This window comes from Vespula pensylvanica, chromosome 4 (assembly GCF_014466175.1).
Source record: "Vespula pensylvanica isolate Volc-1 chromosome 4, ASM1446617v1, whole genome shotgun sequence".
NCBI classification, from domain to species: Eukaryota; Metazoa; Arthropoda; class Insecta; order Hymenoptera; family Vespidae; genus Vespula; species Vespula pensylvanica.
In genome coordinates, this window is record NC_057688.1 from 10,102,344 (window position 1) to 10,123,989 (window position 21,646).

Below are 21,646 nucleotides of genomic sequence, written 5' to 3' on the forward strand. Positions count from 1 at the left end.
CCTTATACTCTTAGACGGATTATTCCCACATCGTTTTTATTCACGTATTTTAAACGATGTTCTCTCTGCTCGCGCATTTGCAAATGCATCTTAAGGACGACTCTATTGCATGGGACATCTATGTTTGCGCAGTTTATTGTAATTTGGAGCTCGTTAAGGAATTCCCGAGGATAATCGAGAACGACGACTTTGAGAAAATATATGTAACAACGGATTGGTATGATTATTTTATTTTAATTATATTCGCATATCTTGTTATTATGTATATGTAACAAATAATGATCACGTGATTTGTTATATTAGAGGGATGATAGTCGATTATTCTACTAGTTTGTTAACAAATATCCATGAAACTCTTCCTACTTTCGACACAGGCGAGACTACGATTATACGAGGAATTTATGAATACTGGCACTACGGTTGCGATGGTTTTAATGACAGGGTAGATAATCTTCAATTTCTATAATATATATAATATTCGAAATGCAATTACGAATTATAGTAGGTGCAAAGAATAATATGTGCATCCGAAGAATTTTTTATTTAGGGATGGGGTTGTGGGTATAGAACATTGCAAACCATTTGCTCGTGGATTATAATTAATAAAAATTTACAACAAAAAGTTCCAAGCATACGAAATATTCAAGAAACGCTTGTTACATTAGAGGATAAAGAGAAATCATTTATTGGATCGAGAGATTGGATAGGATGCTTCGAAGTAAGTCTTCTATTACAGATATATTTTTTACAAAATTCAGACTTTAGTAAGAAAGTAATTTACTTATAGGTATGTCTTATTCTGGATAATTTCTATAATGTAAATAGTAAAATTGTTCACATTAGAAGTGGCCAAGAACTGTCAAAGTATTTGCATGTTATCAAACAACATTTTGAAGAATTTGGATGTCCAATTATGATGGGAGGAGATCAAGATTGTTCTAGTAAATGTATCATTGGTATGCATACTGGATTGAAAGAAGCTTATTTATTAATCATTGATCCACACTTTATAGGTAAAGCTAAAAGCATAGAAGAATTAAAAAGTAATCAATGGGTAAAATGGCAAAGTATTAAAGACTTTGTTTACAGTTCTTTTTATAATCTTTGTTTACCACAGATTAAAATAACTTGATATACCAACTGAATTTATTTTATTTTTTTATTTATTTCAACTGTATATGCTTTATGGGAATAATCATTATTGCAATGGTTCATAAACATCTATTTTACGGATTATATAATAAGTTTTCGTACTTATAAAAATCTATTACCTATTATCGTGAATTCAGTCTGTGTTAAGTAAAAGGCATACGCCTTGTAGAATCCAGTGCGAAATATGTTCCTCCGTCGAAAGATCTGCTTCAAATATCAAACCTTTACCCATTGCACTGCGTCTATTTGATGTTGTGTACACTGGTGTTTTTACTGTATTCTACGTAAATTTATAGAAAAGAAAAACTTATTTTTAATTATTAAATTGAATTTTTTAAATTTGTAGTTTTTCACCTATCATAGTTATACCTGAAGTTTGAGTCTATGAGCTTGAATTGGTATTACTAAAAGAATTGGTAATTCCTCGGTAAGAATTTTTGGATAAGATCTTTTCAGACAGCTTTCCTCTACATCCCACCGTGCTCCTTCCAAGTACAGGCCATGTATGTAACAACCCTTCCATTTAAAGATTGATAATTAAGTTGTAATGTTCATATAAATATTATTGATAAAAGAATTAATTTGTTCATCGTATAATTCATTTACATACTTGTTCAGGCTTTTCTTCTATAGCATCGACTCTAGTAAATTTTGTTACGGTCGTATAAATAAGTGAATGATCTAACGGCCAATTATTTCTACGACACGTTATTTGTACTAGAGCTGCTAAATAAGTCTCTGGCACATGCAACCCAGACAACCACATAACTACTGGCTCGTCGGTAGTACTCTAAAACACGATTTTTAATTTATGTAAATACATTAATATAAATCAATTATAAATCGTATCAACGAACCCAATCTGTATATTGTTTTATTCTCTTCTGAAAGTGATCCATCCAATTAGCAAGATTTTTTCTTGTGTCTGGCGCTAGTCTGAGCCATTCTTTAGGTAAAACACCATTATACAGGGCAATGGAAATATTGTCAAGAGTGGTATCCATTCCTATCTCTCCAGCAATAGCCTATAACAATTTTATTGATTTATACAATTTTAATACATTAATTTTACAATTGCACGGTCATTAAGTACATAGTTGATTGTTACCTTTCGTAGCTGAGAAAGAGTCTTTGAAATTGTATTTATCAATTTATTGATCCTTTCTAATTCTTGCAAGAGCACAATCGTCGATGGAGTGATATCCACTCCAAAACTTCTTCTTATTTTACTTATATCAAATTCTAGAGGTATCCTTTCAAGAATTTCTTTTGCTATGTTATCTATAAATTCTTCTTTACTGATTCCTGTTATGCTAACAGCTAAAAAAATATTTAATGACATGACTTAAAAAGGAAATAAAAAAGTATTTTATTTTTGCAATAATATAAATAATTAAAAAAAATTAAATTTTCTATAAAGATTCTTTTTTATTGCTTCTTACCTGTTTGTGGTTGTAGCTCTATTAAATTGGCCCATAACTCTTTGGTAGCTTGAGTAAAGTAACCAATTTCGGCATTAGAATGAAGACCAAAAACCGCTGGGGTATTGACCAACGGTAATTCTTCGATGAAATTTAGATACTCTTCGTGATCACCCTCTGGTGGTATGATATAATCAACATAGTCGTCATAATAGAAATGAAAAGGTTGAAAGGTATCGAATAGGAAATCGCCAAAAAATTCATTCATGTAAGTTTCCGACACTCGACGATCATAACTATCGGTTACTCTACCACCATACATCACCTGAAAGGTTTTATAATTGCGAATTATCTAACATAGTGTCATAAATTTATTTCACAATTATCTTTGATTAATTACTAATTTCAATTTTATTTAGATATCACTTACTTCTCCTATTAAGTATTTTAAACTTTTCCATGGTATCCTTGGATCATTAGATCTTAAAGCTTTGGTCAAGTAAGTGTCTAATATAGAAGTACATACATTAAAATCCGATTCATTAAAATCATAATTTATATTCCATCCAATTTTATCATATTTTCTTCTTTCCTGTGCATTGAGAGTTTAGAAATTGATTATTTTAGTCTAATAAAATTTGTACGTTACTATATAAAAATATTTATCTTACCTGTATAACTGCATGATAGAATGCTAGTACATAAATGAGGTGTTTATAGGCAGGATGATTACAATTTTCCAGAATCTGTGGTGGCATTTTCAAGTAAGTATTTTGTAAATTAAGTTTTAAACCATTTGGTGGCTCTGTAACGACTGAAAACAATATCAAGTAACATTATTTATTCCAATTGATATAGAAATATAAAATATATTTTAAATAGAAAATTCAACCTTTTAAAGACTGTTGCAAAATCCCTATGGGAAAATTGGGAGTTGGATCGGTAGTAAGCCATAGACGAAAATCAGGATGCGGTTTCTCTAGATTGTCTAAACGATTTTCTAATTCTTTGATGAAATGTAATAATAAATGACAATTTTGTAACATTAACCATTGTCCTCTGAATATAGCTGCCTCTAATAATTCTATTGCATTCTGAAGTAGCGAATAATAATTATGGTAAGACCATAAGATCGCGTTATATTGTAATATGCAATATAGTGTTCAATAACAATACACAAGTTACCTTTTCTTGATTCTGACCAAGCGATAAGTATTTGAATTTTCCAACAGCGAAACTGTATCGTTCTGCCAGTTTCATTAGCTCCGAGGTAGGATCCGAACCAGGACTTAAAATAAAAATGATTGGCATCATAGCAGTAGATTGTTCAAAAATTAAATCCAGGCTTATATGGGGTGGCGTTACGTATTCTTCACCCATAACTTCGATTATATAATTGATAACGGCACGATAGACTCGATCCACACGAAAACATCGTATCAACATTAATTTTTCGAATGGCTTTAATACGGTAGAATAATTAGAGGGAAATTCTTGTAATTCCGGATCATCCATGTCATACCACTGGAATACATAAAGAAACGATTGCATATTGCAATAGAATTGATCTTTCTTAAAATGACAGAAGTATGATTACATCTTTCCAGTGATCGATATTTTTCGTAACGTCATCAGGTAGAGTTGCAAAAGTTTCAGGAAAATCATTAGATAATTTTAACAGGTCTTCCCATCCACTGGAAGGTAGCCATGTAGTAGGGTTCACTCTAGTTGACATCTTAGTAGTAACGCATCCTTTGATAAAGAAATCCAATTGTTGCGGTGTTATATTACCGATACTTTGTTCTATATCCGTGCAGATCTTGAACGAATAAAGAATCTTATGCTTTTCGAATATTCCTGTGCAGCCATAATCATAAACATTTTTTGTCAATATCGGAATGATGTTACGAAGACGTCTGACCAAAGTTGGATCTGGTAAAGACTTTTTTAAGGAAAATATGAAAACTTCGACGTAGCTGTTTAAGGAATATTGATACATCCTATTCACCGTTGGCATTTTAGCTAAAACAAAAAACAAAATAGCCCCTCTTTTTGCTACAGGCCGATAACCGTCCCGTAATTTATTTAAATCAACCGCCGTGACTTCACCAAGGAATAGTTTCGTTGTTACTTCGCTAGCGCTCGATTTGGTATTTTCTAAAGTTTCGATCAAGTCAATGTTATCCAGCATATTTCCCTGGTTCATAGCAATTTCTCGTAAAAGACTGTCCTCCAATTGTTTGAGTAAATTTTTATTTTCACTTATTTCGGCTATAAGCCTTTCACGTTGTTCTTCGATGTCTGGTCGTTCGGTTCTCACTACTACTGATAACAATTGATCTTCTAGACCCTATTTTTAATCGAATCTAATCATTATCAAAGTCTCGTTTTCCCTCTTTGTCCTTAATATCGTGTTCATACTTACGGCAGTAGTCACCGTGTAGTTTATGACAATGGCTTTCGAATAGACGGCTGGATTAAAGTCAGGATTCGACATTTTCGTCGTTAAGTATATTCGAAATCGTGGATCGTAATCGACTTCTTTAGAACCCAACATAACAAAGGTTCGTCCTGCTATCGCTGTAACGGAATTTAATTAAATCGGGTAAGTAATGCGCGCCTCCTTCAACGGATAATGGCTGCCGTTTAAATATCGTTTTACTCTCACATTGAATGTTTTTCGATAAAACATTATATATAACTGGATCGATTTCGTCAACATCTTGAAATAAAATTGGCAAACCATATTTTATCGCTAGTTCGACTTGTTTCAAAAAATCTGCATCGGCAAAAGAAATAATCTTCAAGTTTTTATTTCGTTCTTTTCTTTTAATCCACTCTAATGCTTGTTGCTGAGGATCAATGCACAATGGGAATCTTGAGGCTTTCAACGTCAGGATACCATTTTGTACGGAAAGTTCGTCCGGTGGAAGCCCTTCCGAGGTCCATCTTGAAGATTAATCGGACACGTTCCAATTTTTCGATCATAATCGATTTCATCGTGTAATGACTAAATCAAAGAATATTTTTTTTAACTCACTTGCTGATTTCCACATCGTCGCTAAGCTGTGTCTGTATAGTAAACGGTTGCGAAAGCGGTATCTTCTTTTCTATGATGCTTTTCGACCAGTTATTGTAAATCATATCGTTCCTAAATTCGTATGAAAATGGCCCACAGTAGGCGAGAAATCCGGAAGAAAGGAGGCTATTTCCGATTATCTTTTCTTCCTCCTCGTGTAACCCTTTCAGTTCTTTCTGCCAACGAATATTTTCCGACGAAAGACCACCGATTAATTTGTCGGCAGCAATTAACCTCCGTTGCAAAAGATTCGTTTCTTCTTGAAGCTTCTGCCTTTCCGTCATGGCAGTTTCGTATTTTACATTTAATTCTCCTATAATCGTTTCAATTCGTTTTAATTCCCGTTCTTCTTTTTCTAAAGCTCTTTGTGCCCTCTCAGATTCAATTTCTAGCATTTGGACCCTTTCTATCTTCGGTTTGACCTAGTGGAATAAATAAAAGAATACCGTAATATCGAAAGAGAAGTATATCACCTTGGGGACGACGTAGATATCGTTTTCCTTTTAATATCAAAGAAAGAAAAGTACCTCTCTGTAAACCGCGCAGTAATCTAACACAGCCAAGACAAATTTATAAAGACCATATCCAGCTTTGCTAATTGACTCCATTTGATCCATCTTCGTAGACTTTCTTAAGTGTGCTCTGACAGCTTGTTGCTGTCTATGCGTAATCTGTTCACAATTCATTTCTTGTAGCAGCCTTAAAAAACTTGGATCGCTCATCATACCCTTTGCTCCTTTCCAAGATATGTCTCTAACACCTCGCAATATGGCAACACATTCAGAGACAATTTGGACCGGCTTTGGAGGCGTGGCAAATGATCTGAATATAGATGTAGATATAGAAAAAAATAAATGAGTAAAAATAAAAAAGAAGTTTAAGAAATCAGGAAAGAATAGAAGGAAAAGAAGTAATATCAAAATCAAACGATATATAGTTCCTAATATCGGACGAGAAAAACCTTATTTCGGTGATGTCCGATTTATCGAGTTCCCCAAGAGCCATCCTCGCAGCGTCTAAGGCTGGCTGAGCCGCAGCAAGAGCTGTTTTGGCTTCGGATTCTTCTTTGGCAATGAGCTTTTTTTTCTCCTCGATTTCCCTTTGCTTATCCACACTTTGTTCTTTTTTATCCATTGCAATATCTGTACTTTCACCAATCGAACTTAATAATTGCTCACAATTCTTCGTTTGGTCGGCTACTTTAATTCTTTGCACAGCCAGAATATCATTCAATTCGGCCAAAGTGATCGACGCTTCTTCGATCTTTTGTAAACCTGCATTATTAAATAATACTAATAAATAATAATCTTTTTGCCTGGCAGTTTTAAGCAGCAAATAGGATAAAATGAAAAGTAAATCGTATAGAAATATATGGAGACCTCCGGACAGACGATCGCATTGTGCGTTAATATAATCTCTTTTTTCGATTAACAAACGCAAGAATGTGTTTATAAAATCAAGATAATCCTTCGGTGTGACGTAATTTTTTCGCCTTAATATCATTAGAAAGTCTGCGATATATTGTCCAACAGACTTGTGAACGTGCACCATATGTAACACTATGTTTTCTCTATATTCTTGCGGCAGATTTGGGTTCTGAAGTAATTAATAAGATCGATGCTTTCGTATTATGGTTGACGAATACGAATTCTATATTATAACTCACGTCTCTTAACGTAACATTAGCTACTGCCATCAGCGCCTGATCTGGCCATGGAAACATCCAATCTATGGTAGTACTGTTCACCAAACCAGGATAATTACGGCAGCGTATTCTCAATAAATCACCGGCAGGATTCATAGATAAGGCAATGCGTAAATTATCGATACATGTCTTTTCAAAATATGCCCATACACTCTCCCTGAAAGAAACATCGTACTCATTACGTGCCCTTCGTAATAAGTATCAAAAGAGAAAATAGGAGTTAAAAGTGTTTTTAAATCTAACTTCGTAATGTCAAAACCAGCTTTCACAGCAGTATCCCTACACGAACTGATAATAATATCCTTTTCTTCGTCGGAGAAAAGAGTAGCCACTAGTCCCGTCATGAGCATATTATTGATCAATTCCAAAAAACTTTCATCCACGATGTGGGAAGCAGTGAACAAAAATACAATTTTCTTATTCTCGACGCCGATTATGTTGTACAATCTCTTCAAGTCGTCGCGAAACATATTTTCATTATATCCTCGACTTAAGTTGATCTCAAAGACCTGACAGTTAGCGGCGAACGAAGCAAGCCTTATTACCGACTGTTTTCCACTGCCACTGGTGCCTACTACGAGAGCGTGGCCACGGTGCATCCTAAGAATACGATGAATTCTTGTAAGATGTTCTAATGCGTCATTAAAAAGAACCATTTGCAATTTTGTAACATTCCTTTCATTGTATTCTTCGTAAATCTGTGCGAAGATAATTTACATTATTCGAGTATAACAGATATGAATTTTCATCGTAAATAGGTAGAAAAAGCGTTACCTCCAAAAACAGATTGTACACAGCTTCGTAGTCTAACAGATCCTCGTAATATCTTGGCTCATCCTCATAACAGGCATTTCTAAAATCTCCATAAAGCAATGGATCTCTTAATGTGTACTCGATCAATGTAGGTTCTTCTTCCCAAGTATGTTTTATCTTGCTCGTTATTTCTTCTTTTATCAAATTCTGATCCTATATTGAGTATACGTCATTTAATGATTGCATCAGTCAATACTTTTAATTATAATTCACAGTAATAAAAGAAAAATGTGATTACATCCTCGGTAATTAATCTATCGCATATGACTCTTGTAAATTCATTTCTCCAAAGCCGAACGAATCGTTCTGCGGTTGGAAAGTAATCCGGGTGACTTTGAACTACCCCTGCCATTATTCTTGAAAGATCTCTCATATTGAAGATATAATGAAATTTTGATGGCGTGGGCAATAATTCCATTAAAACTATCTGAAATAAAAAATATATTTACTTTTCCTTTCCGTTCTTTTTAATGAATTTTAATGAATTCATTATTAGACTATTAAATGCAAAATAATATATTTTCATATATCTTATGATAACCTGATAAAGTTCCAACGTAATATGAACAATGTTATCTACAGTAGATTGCACTTCTTCTGGAAATATTTCTAGATGCCCGTTTAAAATACTCTTATAAATATATTGAAGCGTCTGTTTCATTGGGAAAGTGACATTATAAACCGAAAACATGGAAATAAATCGCGGATCGACCTCGTTTCTTCCACCACCAGGTTTTCCCATTGCAGCTATATAGCCTGTGATTTAATTACAAAAAATACACAAATAAATATATAATAACTATGTATAATTTATTAAATAAAACTTAGTGTTTTCAAATACTTGACTTGCTGATATCTTACAAATATCTTTTATATATTTCCAGTTCAGATCTTTTCCACGACCGTACAAACCACCCCTTTCAAATAATAACTTGAGAAACGCAATTGGTTGTTGAGTCCCGTACGTGTCTACTATCGGCATATTCATATCATCTATGAAAATAATTAATTTTTTCCCTGGAGGTGGCCCATATATTTCTCTGGATCGTTTTTCCACAGCCGATTCAATATTTTTCTGTACATCCATCGAGGTCGTTCTCGATGAGAAATTTATTGGTAATTTGTTCTGTATCAATCAAATATGTATAACAGTTAAGTAAGTTAAATTTAAGTATATAAATATTTTGATTGGTGTCAAATATGGAATAGTTACAACATCGATCTTATATTAATATACTTGCATATTTCTCGGAATCGATGCGCCTTAAAAAATCGTGAATTATAGCTGTTTTGGAGGTACCAGTTTCGCCAACCAAAAGTGTAGGCCTTTGTAGATCATTCATTAAAGTAATAAACCATATTGCTCGAAGTGTGTCTTCAGTTGGCACTAATATCTCCGAAAAGTTTTTTACCCGATCGTGAATATATGAAGGTACAAGCCATTTCCATGGCATCCATATTTTCTTTTGCATGTCCAAAAAATATTCGTATAATGTACTGAATAGAATTGGTATAAATCCTGCACATATATCGTTTCTATTTTATCTCTAATCGTGAGATTTCGTTGTTACGCTAATAGTTAGAATTTTATTGATATCGAACGCAAAAGATACCAACTTACGTATCGTTGCTGGTTTTTCACTCGTATCTTCGACGAGCATAAAACCAGAGGTTTTTTTCATATAATCGTCGAAACTCTTTCTAGAATCCTCTATTAAAGTAGCTCCTAAGGAACAATAACAGGACTGAAGATACATAGCTTCTAGTAGATCTTCTCTACTTGCAGTATATTCATAATGGACCGACTGTTCATCTTGATCCGTTACATAAGACTTGCTTTCTAACGTTTCCTCTTCAGCTTGCAGCAATCCATCAAATACGTATGCAAGTTGAATTACCTAAAAAGAATATCAGAGATGCAAATAACTTTCTCACCTATCTACGTATATTAATTAATATGCATTCGTTCAGGTATTACCATGTTTAAATTCGTCTGAGGTATAATCATGTGAAGCGGTTTCACTCTTTGCAATCCCAACATTCCTTCTATAATGAGATTAAGTGCCCCGTGTACATATTTTTCACACATTCGAGCAAGGAATTCTTGGTCATTTTCATTTTTAGATTTTATCCATTTGTCCATATATGGTTGATAACCCAAATTTTTTGGATCTACATAAACCATACCAGCTCTTGATACAGTAGCAGGAGATGCATATTGCAAATCGCCTACCTAAATTTATAAAAAAGAGATCAAAAATGTTATATAAAAAATGTTTAATATTATTAATTCGTTTATTCGTACAGCATATGTTATTTAATATGATAGAAAAATAATAATTTGATTACCTCAAAAAGAAGACTACAATGGTTTTGTAGTTTTATTCTTTCTTGATTAGGCAAAGTCAAAAGCTTATTATCATCCATTACTGAATTCATATTCTCAATCCACAACGCATCGACATCTCCATCAAATAATATATACTTTTTTTCTTCTTGTTCGGAATCAAGAGGTTTATTGATTTCGCGAAAAATATTACTAAGAAGACCATCTGTCCATTCGCGTGTTATTGGATCTAGTATACCGTATAACTCGATCACAGTGCATGCCTTCAAAAAGATACATTTATTATTCGAAACGTGAAACCAATGAAAATGCATACATCACACACACCTTTGGATTTAAGATGTAAAGCTTGGTGTGAATATTCAAGTAAGTTTGGGCCATACATAATATTTCGATAATAACGGTTTTTCCACCTCCAGTAGGACCAACAACCATTGTTGAGTGTCTACCCATCATGACCTCATAAAGTTGAACAATTTTCTCAATCTAATGTAATTTACAAAATTATTACAAATCGTTCAAAGCTTAAAAAAAAAAAAAAAGAAATACTGGTAATTGAAAAAAATAAAATGAAAAAATAACCATTAGTAACAGGTGCACACATACTTGTTCATTTAAAACAATATAGTTATTTTCTTCCAACATCTTGATTACAGCTTTATTAAAGTGTGGATATTCTATCCTGGGACAGTCAAGATTAGGAAATAGATCTTTAATGAGACCCAAAAATAACGGTACATCGTCATATATAAATTTAGGAAGATTCATATCCCTGAGAGCTCTCATTAGGACAAGATTCTCTGCTAAATCGCCAGATGTTCTTTTTAAATGTCCAGCCATATTAAGTACAGATTTCATAGCTCTTAATCCAAAATCATAATGCGTTTGTTTGCTAAGTTGTTCTTCTGCCAGTACGTGTAAAACAGTCATCTTTTTCGCAAGAACTTTTGCCGTGAGGAAACCAGCACTGAAGAGTTTGATTTGACAAATCAATTCGTTATCTGGCACAACACATACTACCGGTCTGAAGAGGGCCTTAACGGATTCTGGTAATTCCGTTCGACCGGCATATCCAGGATTCATAGTAATAAATATGCCCACTTTTGTATCCAAAGGAATATCATAACCTTCGAACTATCGAATAAAATATATTGATGAAATTTTTTCTATGAAACGCGATTTACGAACTTTTATAATTCTAAACTAAATTCGAGACTCTCTTATGGCTATAAAAAAAAAAATATAATATACGCTGAAATGCGCACCATGAAATATTTACTTCTCATTTGCAATGCCGAACGTATAGTTTGAAGCTGGGTCGAGATAACGGACAATACAGAAATATCAATGCGATTGAATTCATCAAAACAGCCCCATGCTCCACACTGAACTAGTCCACCCAATGTTTTACCTATGGCAACATAATCCATTCCCTCTCCACAATTTGTGACAATGCATAATAGACCTATGGCTTTGGCTAAATCCTTTGTTGTTTCAGTTTTTCCAGTACCAGCAGGACCTTTCAGAGGAAAGAATAGTGTTATATTAACATATTAATGGAATTCAAAAACAAAATAATAACATATATTTACCAGCAGGTGCACCACCCAATTGCATTGACAATGCTTGAGTAAGGGTTAAATATATTCTATCTGTTAAAGGAGTCACTACTAATCGTCCATTAAGGCCCATATATTCATATCCATATTCGAATGTTCCCGTACACTGATTTATCCACATATTGTCAAGATCGTGTACCCAGTAAAATCTAAGTTCCAAAGATAACGCGCATATACATAAACGTACAAGGCACATAAGATAAAGATAATATAATGCATCATTGATTTGAACCTTAACTGACTTTCCCATTCGAACTCTACCGCATCTATAATATTATCTCTCACAAAACCTTCAACTATGTCACGCATGTGTACATCAATCGTTAATAAGGCATCCAATTTTTTTCTGTCGTTATTTGTAAGCGTATCACCTCCCATTAGGGATACCACTTCATCAAGTTGATTGTTCAATTGTTGCAGATACTAAATGATGACAAAATTGATCAACGATCGATACAATTGATGTCGTTAAATACATGTCCTAAGAAATAAAAGCAAATAAGAATTCAGCTAAATGTAAAAGTACTTCTTTCATAGCTTGTTTCTTTCCCATCGATATTTTATTAAAAACATTTTCCACTTCAGCAGTCCACCAAATTTGATCAGCAGCAAGTATCATCATTCCTTGAAAATCTAATATCCATTCAGATCTTGGACGCCTTATCTGATTAGAAGCGATAACGAGAAAAAGAAATCTTATTAAATAACACAAATTAATAAATAAACATTTAGCTTCCTTACTTTCCCATAATCGTAGACTGCTTTTTTTGTTAAATATCGATTAGATATTTTCATTTCATTCAAAACCGAAACCATCCAGTTTTCTATGTTTCCTTCAGCAATCACAACATTCTTAAATTCCATGATTTCTTTCTCGCTTGATATAAGTGCAGTAACTATAGTTCTTTTTTTCCCATCTAAAGTTAGATTTAACTTATCCAAGTTATCGAACATTTTGCCAATATGCTCTTGAATCACTGACGGATCACTGCTACCAAGAATGCTCAGTAATTCATCATCACTGATGAAACTAAACCTTGGAAAAATAATTCGTTTGCTGTTCAAATAATCCGACAGCGACTTCTGACATCTATCGAGTCCAGTAATCATCGACATAAATTCGTCCTTTCTTCCTGAATATAAATAAAAGACGATTGAATCAACAACGAGTAATTTCTATATATTTACTACATACTAATATATTTACTACATATTGGTCCAAAACGTGATAGATAAAATTGTAATTTTGCATATTGTTTAACAAGGATTTATTTGTGTGATCCTTGCCTTGAATCGTACAGCAATCATGGACATTTAATTTCTTTGCGGTATCAGTCATAATCTTTCTGTACGCTCTGTCAATGTCATCAAATTTTCTGGCCTCGTCTGGAAGTTGCAATCGAATATCGCCTCCCACAAAAATACCTTCCAAATATAGCCACTTTCGTTGAAGTTCTATCCATAGTTCCAATACTTCTGATATCGTATGCATAGCAATTTCCCATTTTTGAACTATATTAAGAAAGGGTCCAATAAACTGTGAGGCTGCCATGCTGCTCACATTTAACATATTATCTTCTAAAATTTGATTAAGCTCTTCAATGGGACCAAGAACGAATCCACGATCTTCAAGTCCTACAGAAATTATTTCATGTTATTCGTATATTATAATTGCTATATTTTTTCCCCCTATATATGTATTATATATATGTATTACAGGTCTTATATTTAATTACCTTTAAAATGTGGTATTACGGTAAATTCCGTGCTTTTCCAAATGTCTGCTATTTCTTTTACCCCTTTTTCTATTGATAATTCCTTTATAGCATTTGTCACAATGCTCTGTGCTATTTCCTGATACCTTCCCAAATCCATGGCAAACATATTTTCTAATGTAAACCTTAAAATATAGGAGATATTAGAATACATTCATTAAATTTTAATTGACGTTTTATCAATTAATAAACGATTTAACTTACCCTTCCATTAAACCAATCTTTTGGTCACGCATACTTTAATGTACATTTAAAAATAAAAAAAAAATGCGCGCGCGTGTCTGTTGACCTCTTTAATATTCAATAAACTTAACTTTTGTTTGCAGTTACCTTATTTAATGTCTATTTAGCACTGTTATAGAATAGAAATATTAGAAATCACTACCACTGCAAAACTTAGCAAATAATCTTATAGAAAAAAGAAAAAAGAAAGTTTCTGTTAATATCAAACCTTCGTCCTTTTCTAATAATTCTAAAAAATAACACATACATATATTACTATCGCTAAAAAATAATACATATTACAATAGAATTCAATAGTTATAGAAATTATCATGTACTATATGCTAATTAGTGACAATATGCTAATTATTCCAAGTACCTATATAAATTTACATCGTAATAATGAACTAACTACCAAGTAACCATCTAAAAAATTTGTATAGCTTTACATAATGAATTCCTTAAAAAAACTACCGATCTTAATTATTCGCGCACCTATCTGGTTTCATATCAAAGTATTGTCCAGTTTTTTTCATTAAATCGATCCAATGTCTTTCACGCATCGCTTCGTTTTTCAACTCAACAAATAATGGCACAGAATTTTTGAAGTTTCTCATATTAATTTCCAATGTCTGTCCAACGTCCAGTTTTTTAACTGCCTTGGGGAATCTTTGAAACTGTTTGATGAAGTGTTCCATGCCATCAAGTAACTGTTGCGGATTCAAATTTACCCACAATGTCTGAGCCCATTCGCTCCTAGCAGTTTTTTGATCTTTATACAAAGCATATAACTTTTCCATGCCCTCGTAGTCTTCCTTGACTTTCAAGAATTTTGAATAATCAGCTGGATCAAGATCAAATAATATCTGAGAGTTGACCAAATTACGTCGCTGTTCATCATATTTCTGTATCAATTGTCCATAATCCTAAAAAAAAAAAAATAAATAAAAATCCATTTATAACAATATACAATATTATAAATCTTCGTATACATACTGAATGAAACATGTATACAAACATACAATCATTTTTTGTAGACCGAGATCAAGATCATCTTTTACACTGCCTGGACCATTATTTTGAAAGTCTTCAATGAATTTTACAAGTTCATCATCGAATTCTATCATTTGATCTTCTATCATTTCGGCAAATTTGTCCCTAGTAGTTATTATTGTCGAAGCTCGATAAAGAGCTCCAAGGTACAAAGATTCCCAATCAGTTTGGAGTTCATAAGCCATTTTTTCATCCATTTCTGAAAATACTATTCCATGTGCACGTAGGGTTTTGAAAGTTTCCTAAAAAAAAGAAAAAAAAAAGAAAAAAAAAGAAAAAAGAAAAAGACACATTGATAAATAAGTAGAAAGGATAATAATTGTTAATTTACCAATTGACAAAATCTTACGACATTACAGACCTGATACAATATATATTGTACTTCTGCTTGAATTGCCATTTTTTTTATATCAGAAATTGCTTGCATAATCATTGTAAAGCGTTCTAGTCCGGTAATTATCAATTCAACTTTTTCGCGGTACTGCTCGATTAGATCTTTAAACTCGTTCATTTCTTTAACGGTATCGACAAGGAGAAAATTACCAAGTACTTGCTTCCATTCCATTGCATGTTGTTCTATACCTCTCATTAATGGTTTTAAATTGATCCTTGGGATCGAAGATTATTGTAAAATCGTTGAGAGAAAATATTATACAAGTAAAAGATATTGGAAATAACTCACCATTCATAGATATGAATAAATGCTAAAGAAAACTTAATAGATGGTATTAAGATTATATAAGAAGTTTACCGTATGCTCGATATGTCGATATTATGTGCCATATCGTCAAGCTCTTCTAAAATACCACCATAAAACGTAAACTTTTCATCATATTGTCGAAGCGTGGGTTTAGTGGATGCAAACTTTTCTCCAGCTATAATTTTATCAAAAGTCCAAAGATTAGAATACTTTTTCCATTTTTGTAAATATCCCCAGCAATCAACGGATATTTTATAAGCAGTATCCTGAACTGCTATTATAAGATCATTAATCATCTATAACATATATAATATCTTCTATTCTTTCTACATTTATGTTTTATATCTCAAGATAAATTAATATATTTATTTTAATATAATATAATTTTAATAATACTAAATGCTTTTCTAAATGCTTTCAATATTATACTGAATATAAATTAAATTACTTGTATACTCATTACATCTTCGAAGAAAGAAACTGTAAAGATGTCGCCCGAGGAATATTTTTTTTGCGGTTTACACTCTAAGCAAGAACCGTTCATCCACCTGGGAAATTCTTTTAATCTCTCTAATAGATCCAAAATGTCGTGCAAAATAATATTATTAATTTCATTAGGCGACGGTCTCAAGATAACTTCCGATGCTATTAATACAGCATCTACTTGAAACATCACATTATTACCAGACAACATCTTGTTTAAGAACTCCATATTGTTTACAATGCATCTAAAAAAAATAATAAACGAATATTTATTTGTATAACTTGATTCTAAACAGTGTAGTAAAAAGAATACGTTCATAAAGGAAAATATAAATACGTTGTAAGCGCTACAAATATATTCTTTTCATATTTTTCATAAAGGAGGTGCATTGTTGGACACTTTCCAGTAGATCTTCCTTCTACTAAGCTCTCAATTTTTAACAATATAGGGCTTGCGGATTTATATGCTTTTAACATTGCACCGATTAATTCCGTTCTGCGAGACTCTATATTTACAAAATATGTCTGCTCAAGGAAGGTTTATTCATTATTATGCTTGAAATAAAATGTTATATGATGTAACTTGATACAATTAAGATACGCTTTATAAAATAATGATACTCAACCTTGCAAGGTAATAAACTTTCATTGTTTGATTCGGACACATCAGTACTTAGAGACACTAAATTATAATTCTGTATTTTAGATACAATTCTTTCATCCAATTCCTTTTTTAACTGATAAAGCTGCTCAATGATCGATTTTAAATTTTTCAATAAATTCACACATGACATAGCATAATCTGTTATATTCAAAGAATCCCAATTAAATCGTATAATGCCAGGTTGAATATGTTTTTCAATAATAAGAAGAGTATTCTTCAGTAATTGAATCTATAATTCAATAATTCAATATTTAATAAACAATGTTTGACTGAATATTAATGAATCATATCTCGATTAAATACGTCACATACCTCAGGCTTGTCTAACTTATTGATGATCATGTTATACTCATGTATCATCTGTTCTATCACCTCAATGTCTGCCCTTAGTCGATTTTTCTGAAGACCCGTATTTCTTATAACATCAGGTAAATTAAAACCTAATTGTTCCATCAATTCTGCCTATTTCAAAGGTAAGGATTTTAATTAATTTGCATTAAACTTTTATATTTATCTCTATTAATCAGCTTAATAAATTCATCAATATTTACCTCGCGAATTATTTCAAAAATTTCCCAGTTGAAGTTTATTTCTAGGTGTAATTTATACTCGATCAAAATAGTATCTTGCATAAATTCAATGTAGTTTATTTTTTGAATGTCAATAATTTGTTTATCTTGCAAGGAAACAATAGAAATCATTTTCTGATTTTTCTGCGAATGAACCGATCGAACAGCTCCTTTGACCGATATCACTTTAGAACCAGCAATCGAACTGATCGTATCTATGACATAAAATTATTGTTGTAGCACCAATATGAATAAAAATAGAATGAGAGAAAATAGAATGAGGAAAGAAAGTAAGAAACACTCAAATTTATAAACACTCGATCTAACTATTAATCAAATTACGGGTAAAATAAAATTCTACCAATGCTTGGTTTTGATATCAAATGTTCCTTCCCCTTTAACTTTCTCGATGATGCACGGGTGACGGCAAGATCATTTTTCGAAATTAATTTCCGTTCATCTGGAAACGATAGTACGCGACTATAAATGAGACGATAAAGGAATAATTTTTTATATCGTGATAAAATCAAGATGAAATTTTTGAAAACCTTCATAATCCACTATTTGTACTACTTTTAGCACGTTACTCTTCATAATATTCGTTATAGTTTCTTCTGCTTTGCTTATCCAACTTTTGAATTTAATTTCTTCAAAAGCCTTCAATTGTTTACCTATATCAAGATATTGACTGAAACTCATAAGCTTCAATTCGTTATGTTTTAATTCTTGTATGTTCTGAAAATATAACACTGGTCCTCTGAGACAATAAAACAATTGCCTTGCCCAAAAAATTGCTCCTGCCATTGGTGGATGGTATGTTAGTAAAGGAGGATTTCGTTTACCTAAACACGTTAATTATATTATAATAATAATATATGCATCCTGTTATATCTATATCTGTAAACGCGTTATATTTTTACTAATTAATTATTTTAATAGAAAATTTAACGTGTCTTACCCCTGTTGTATATATTTTCCACAGAGCCTATTTCTTTACTGAACTGTTGCATAGTGATTTCGAATTTACTAGATAAAATTTCGCGTATAGTAGCTCTAGTCTTTCTATTCTTGAACTTGAAAAGCATTTCAAGTGTATCTTTTGCGTTGATAAGAACTTTAAAACATTCATCAATAAAAAATTTGGCATCATTTTCTAGATAAGAAACTTCTGCATTAAAACGCGACATCGTTGCTTCCCAATTTTCTTTATTGAAAGGACTGAAGACATCGAAATCGGCCAATTTAAATGGTTCTAGTAATAATCCAATTCGTTTTATAATCGTATCAATATGTGCTGGCTCATAAATGATTGATTTTAGATCAGCTCCAAATATATTGTAAAAATCTTGAAGAACGTTGGCTATAGTATTAAAATCATTACAAACATTGGCAATGTATTCGGTTTCTTGAAAAAGATGTTTTTGATCGAATTCCCAACGTGCACCCTTTCCTGATTCCTCAATATCATCTCTTGTTCTTAAATACGATTTTTTCCAATTTTTCATCATTTCATACGCATCTCTAGATTTTTGTGAAACAATTTCTAATGAATTGCTAAAAATATAATTTCAATTATTTACTATACCATTTAATGGCATTACAATAAAAAATAATAATATTGATTTATGTACTTAAATAGCTTGTCGATTGATAAATTTTTTCTGATGTTTTGGCAAAGCTGCCATGAAATTCTTTCAAATAAGGATATCATTTTCTCTTCAGAAGAATAATAGGATGATAATATCCAAATCATTTTCAATCCATTTATCAGAGAAAAAATACAATCATTGATTTGTTTGTATTGTTCTGTGTAACTTATCAACTATTAATAGTAAAATATATATTTTGAAATAATAATTTTTATATAAGTTTATTATATCAGAAGGTTGTTAAATTTATTACTTTGTTTGTGTTTCTTTTGCATAGACTAGGATAAAATTCTATTTTACCTCGAAATGTCTCTTGATAGTGGAGAGAAATTTTGTATTATCTCGAGCTTCGTTATAATAATTCCAAAGTTCATCTTTAAAATGATTAAAAGTTGAAGCTATATGTAATGCAGTCAAATTCAATAATTTTAATATTCTCTGGATAACAGGATTTTTAAACTGTTCAACGATAACTGACAATCCTGTCTGACGCTCGCGCCAATAATGAAATTCAGCCATTGGCCCTTTATCTTCGGGTACCTTACTTGTGTACGATTCTAGTACCTAAAATTAATATGTTCGTCTATAATTTGTATTGAATACACACATATACCCTCCTTCACACACACACACACACACACACTTTATCTCTTAATATCTCTATAATAAATTATATACTTGCTGTATATGAGCTCCCCAAGATATGATTATATCTTCCAATTGGTCAATGATGTACTTATTACTTTGTATATCTTCATCCAACAGAGTAGAATCTCTTAATTCAATAATTGATGGTATTGGTAATAGGATATCAGTTCCTATATGTTGCAAGGTCCTAGAACCATCAAGTGCAAAAATATAAATACTTAATTTCTAATTCAAAATGTCAACATGATTTTGTCTATAATATTAACCATTCTACATTAGCTGACAGCTTATCCAAATATTCTAAGATATCCCTTGTACTTTGCCCTATTTCAATTTTTTCTTCCGCCGTCTTTGGCTTAGTTGCAATTGTTAATGAGCTACGTGCTTTTAAGGGTTTTTTAATTGATGTACGTTCAACCGTCATATCATCGTGAAAATCACTTGTTTCATCTTCTCCTACGCTTTTTTCAGTTTCATTTTTCTCCTTTGAAAGCAAAAGAGATACTCGTCGAAAATCGGACGGTCTTCTATATGTGGACCTCTATTTTTAAATAAATAAACTATTTAAAATTGTATGGGTCAAAATTTTTATTACTTAGAAATTCTAGAATGGTAACAGATAACATGTCACAGCATACAAACCTTAGATTCTGCGATCTCAGCTAAGGTAGCTGAAGCTCTTGCTATATCCGGAGGTACTTCGTTAGATTCTTCAATTTTATAGTATTTTCCAAAATTAGGACCTCTGAACTGTGCATTAACCAAAGGTTTAAATACTTGGACAAGTAATGTTTCTAGAGATGCTAAAAAGTGTCCATTGATAGAACCAACAATCATACAGTTTGGCATTTGATCAACACATTCTTCGTACGTTTCAAAAGGAGGAATTGGTTCTTCATTTATTCTCATAAAGTAAAAAAAGTTTATATCTTTTACATCAAAAGATTTTGAATCAATTTCTCCGCATATAATGTGAATAATTGGTTTTTCTATTTCTTTGTCCACTATTCTCTATGATAAGAAATAATTATTGTAGCATTATTATCGCAGTGCAAAGTAACATTCATTTTTTATTGAAATGTAATACCTTGGTCAAGATGTATTTATCTTCCTCGCCAATCGGTGGAACAAAATCTGGAGCATCTAAAAAATGATTGTATATTAACTTATATAGGAATAGTTTACACAATGAGCTTGAAAATCTGTTGTTAATATTATTACCAATTCTATCATCTATTCTTATAGAATCTATTGAAATATCACAGCTTGCTTTCATTAAACTTTCTTCCTCTTCGTCCTCTATTTCTTGTTCGCTTGATGTGGATTCTATACTCGATTCAAAACTCATAGAAGATAATTTAATTTGACTTTTAATTGAATTAATTTTATTTTTACCTTTCATTAGTTTCCTTCTTTTCCTTTTCTTCTTTTCATTGATCGATTTTTCAATTTTTCCTAACATTCGAGAAAATCGTTGCTATTGTACTAACTTAATTTAATACGATTTATCGTGTATAGATTCATTTTCTTTTTAATTTAAAAACACCATTTGTTTGCTACCACGAATTATAGCTATCGGTAGTTAAAAGCATATATTTTTAAGAACTTTTTTAAAATGAAAATATATAATATAAAATATAAATATAAATATATAAAGATTAAAAAGATAATTAAGCTAAAGCAAAGTTTAATGGAAAAGAAATATAATAGTGTATAAAAAATTATTAAAGAATTTTTTGCCAATCAA

At 31.8% G+C, this 21,646-nt stretch overlaps 2 protein-coding genes across 2 annotated transcripts; one reads left to right on the top strand and one right to left on the bottom strand.

The window, feature by feature from the left end:
* The first annotated feature begins 68 nt into the window (after positions 1 to 68).
* On the top strand, positions 69 to 1,491 carry LOC122628876 (ufm1-specific protease 1). The gene is made up of 4 exons (XM_043811685.1): positions 69 to 217; positions 304 to 442; positions 548 to 718; positions 788 to 1,491. The coding sequence occupies exons 2-4, from the start codon at positions 308 to 310 to the stop codon at positions 1,130 to 1,132; spliced, it is 651 nt and encodes a 216-aa protein (XP_043667620.1). The 5' UTR covers positions 69 to 217; positions 304 to 307; the 3' UTR covers positions 1,133 to 1,491.
* LOC122628884 (dynein axonemal heavy chain 10) lies at positions 1,146 to 21,386 on the bottom strand. The gene is made up of 55 exons (XM_043811697.1): positions 21,121 to 21,386; positions 20,987 to 21,042; positions 20,542 to 20,910; positions 20,166 to 20,440; positions 19,930 to 20,086; positions 19,552 to 19,815; positions 19,234 to 19,424; positions 18,561 to 19,156; positions 18,151 to 18,444; positions 17,964 to 18,062; positions 17,585 to 17,817; positions 17,346 to 17,495; positions 16,996 to 17,262; positions 16,707 to 16,894; positions 16,335 to 16,614; positions 15,938 to 16,182; positions 15,548 to 15,794; positions 15,156 to 15,428; positions 14,629 to 15,059; positions 13,873 to 14,036; positions 13,424 to 13,771; positions 12,878 to 13,269; positions 12,663 to 12,800; positions 12,369 to 12,559; positions 12,110 to 12,285; positions 11,783 to 12,036; positions 11,124 to 11,651; positions 10,845 to 11,003; positions 10,520 to 10,780; positions 10,149 to 10,403; positions 9,792 to 10,068; positions 9,412 to 9,689; positions 9,032 to 9,296; positions 8,712 to 8,926; positions 8,409 to 8,597; positions 8,132 to 8,323; positions 7,601 to 8,055; positions 7,319 to 7,514; positions 7,032 to 7,248; positions 6,614 to 6,926; positions 6,180 to 6,474; positions 5,614 to 6,074; positions 5,242 to 5,522; positions 4,999 to 5,153; positions 4,171 to 4,923; positions 3,759 to 4,097; positions 3,466 to 3,667; positions 3,245 to 3,387; positions 3,004 to 3,165; positions 2,595 to 2,898; positions 2,261 to 2,472; positions 2,010 to 2,177; positions 1,763 to 1,942; positions 1,522 to 1,668; positions 1,146 to 1,432 (listed from the first exon to the last, which is right to left on the bottom strand). The coding sequence occupies exons 1-55, from the start codon at positions 21,359 to 21,361 to the stop codon at positions 1,286 to 1,288; spliced, it is 14,268 nt and encodes a 4,755-aa protein (XP_043667632.1). The 5' UTR covers positions 21,362 to 21,386; the 3' UTR covers positions 1,146 to 1,285.
* Between the last annotated feature and the right edge of the window lie 260 nt (positions 21,387 to 21,646).

Excerpts from the sequence above, each read along its gene's own strand:
- LOC122628876 (XM_043811685.1), top strand. The coding sequence starts at position 308 with ATGATAGTCGATTATTCTACTAGTTTGTTAACAAATATCCATGAAACT. Across the intron at positions 443-547 it reads GCGATGGTTTTAATGACAGG|GGATGGGGTTGTGGGTATAG; the intron begins GTAGATAATCTT and ends TTTTTTATTTAG. Across the intron at positions 719-787 it reads ATTGGATAGGATGCTTCGAA|GTATGTCTTATTCTGGATAA; the intron begins GTAAGTCTTCTA and ends ATTTACTTATAG.
- LOC122628884 (XM_043811697.1), bottom strand. The coding sequence starts at position 21,361 with ATGTTAGGAAAAATTGAAAAATCGATCAATGAAAAGAAGAAAAGGAAA. Across the intron at positions 15,060-15,155 it reads TCGGTCTACAAAAAATGATT|GATTATGGACAATTGATACA; the intron begins GTATGTTTGTAT and ends TTTTTTTTTTAG. Across the intron at positions 10,781-10,844 it reads TTTACATCTTAAATCCAAAG|GCATGCACTGTGATCGAGTT; the intron begins GTGTGTGTGATG and ends ATCTTTTTGAAG.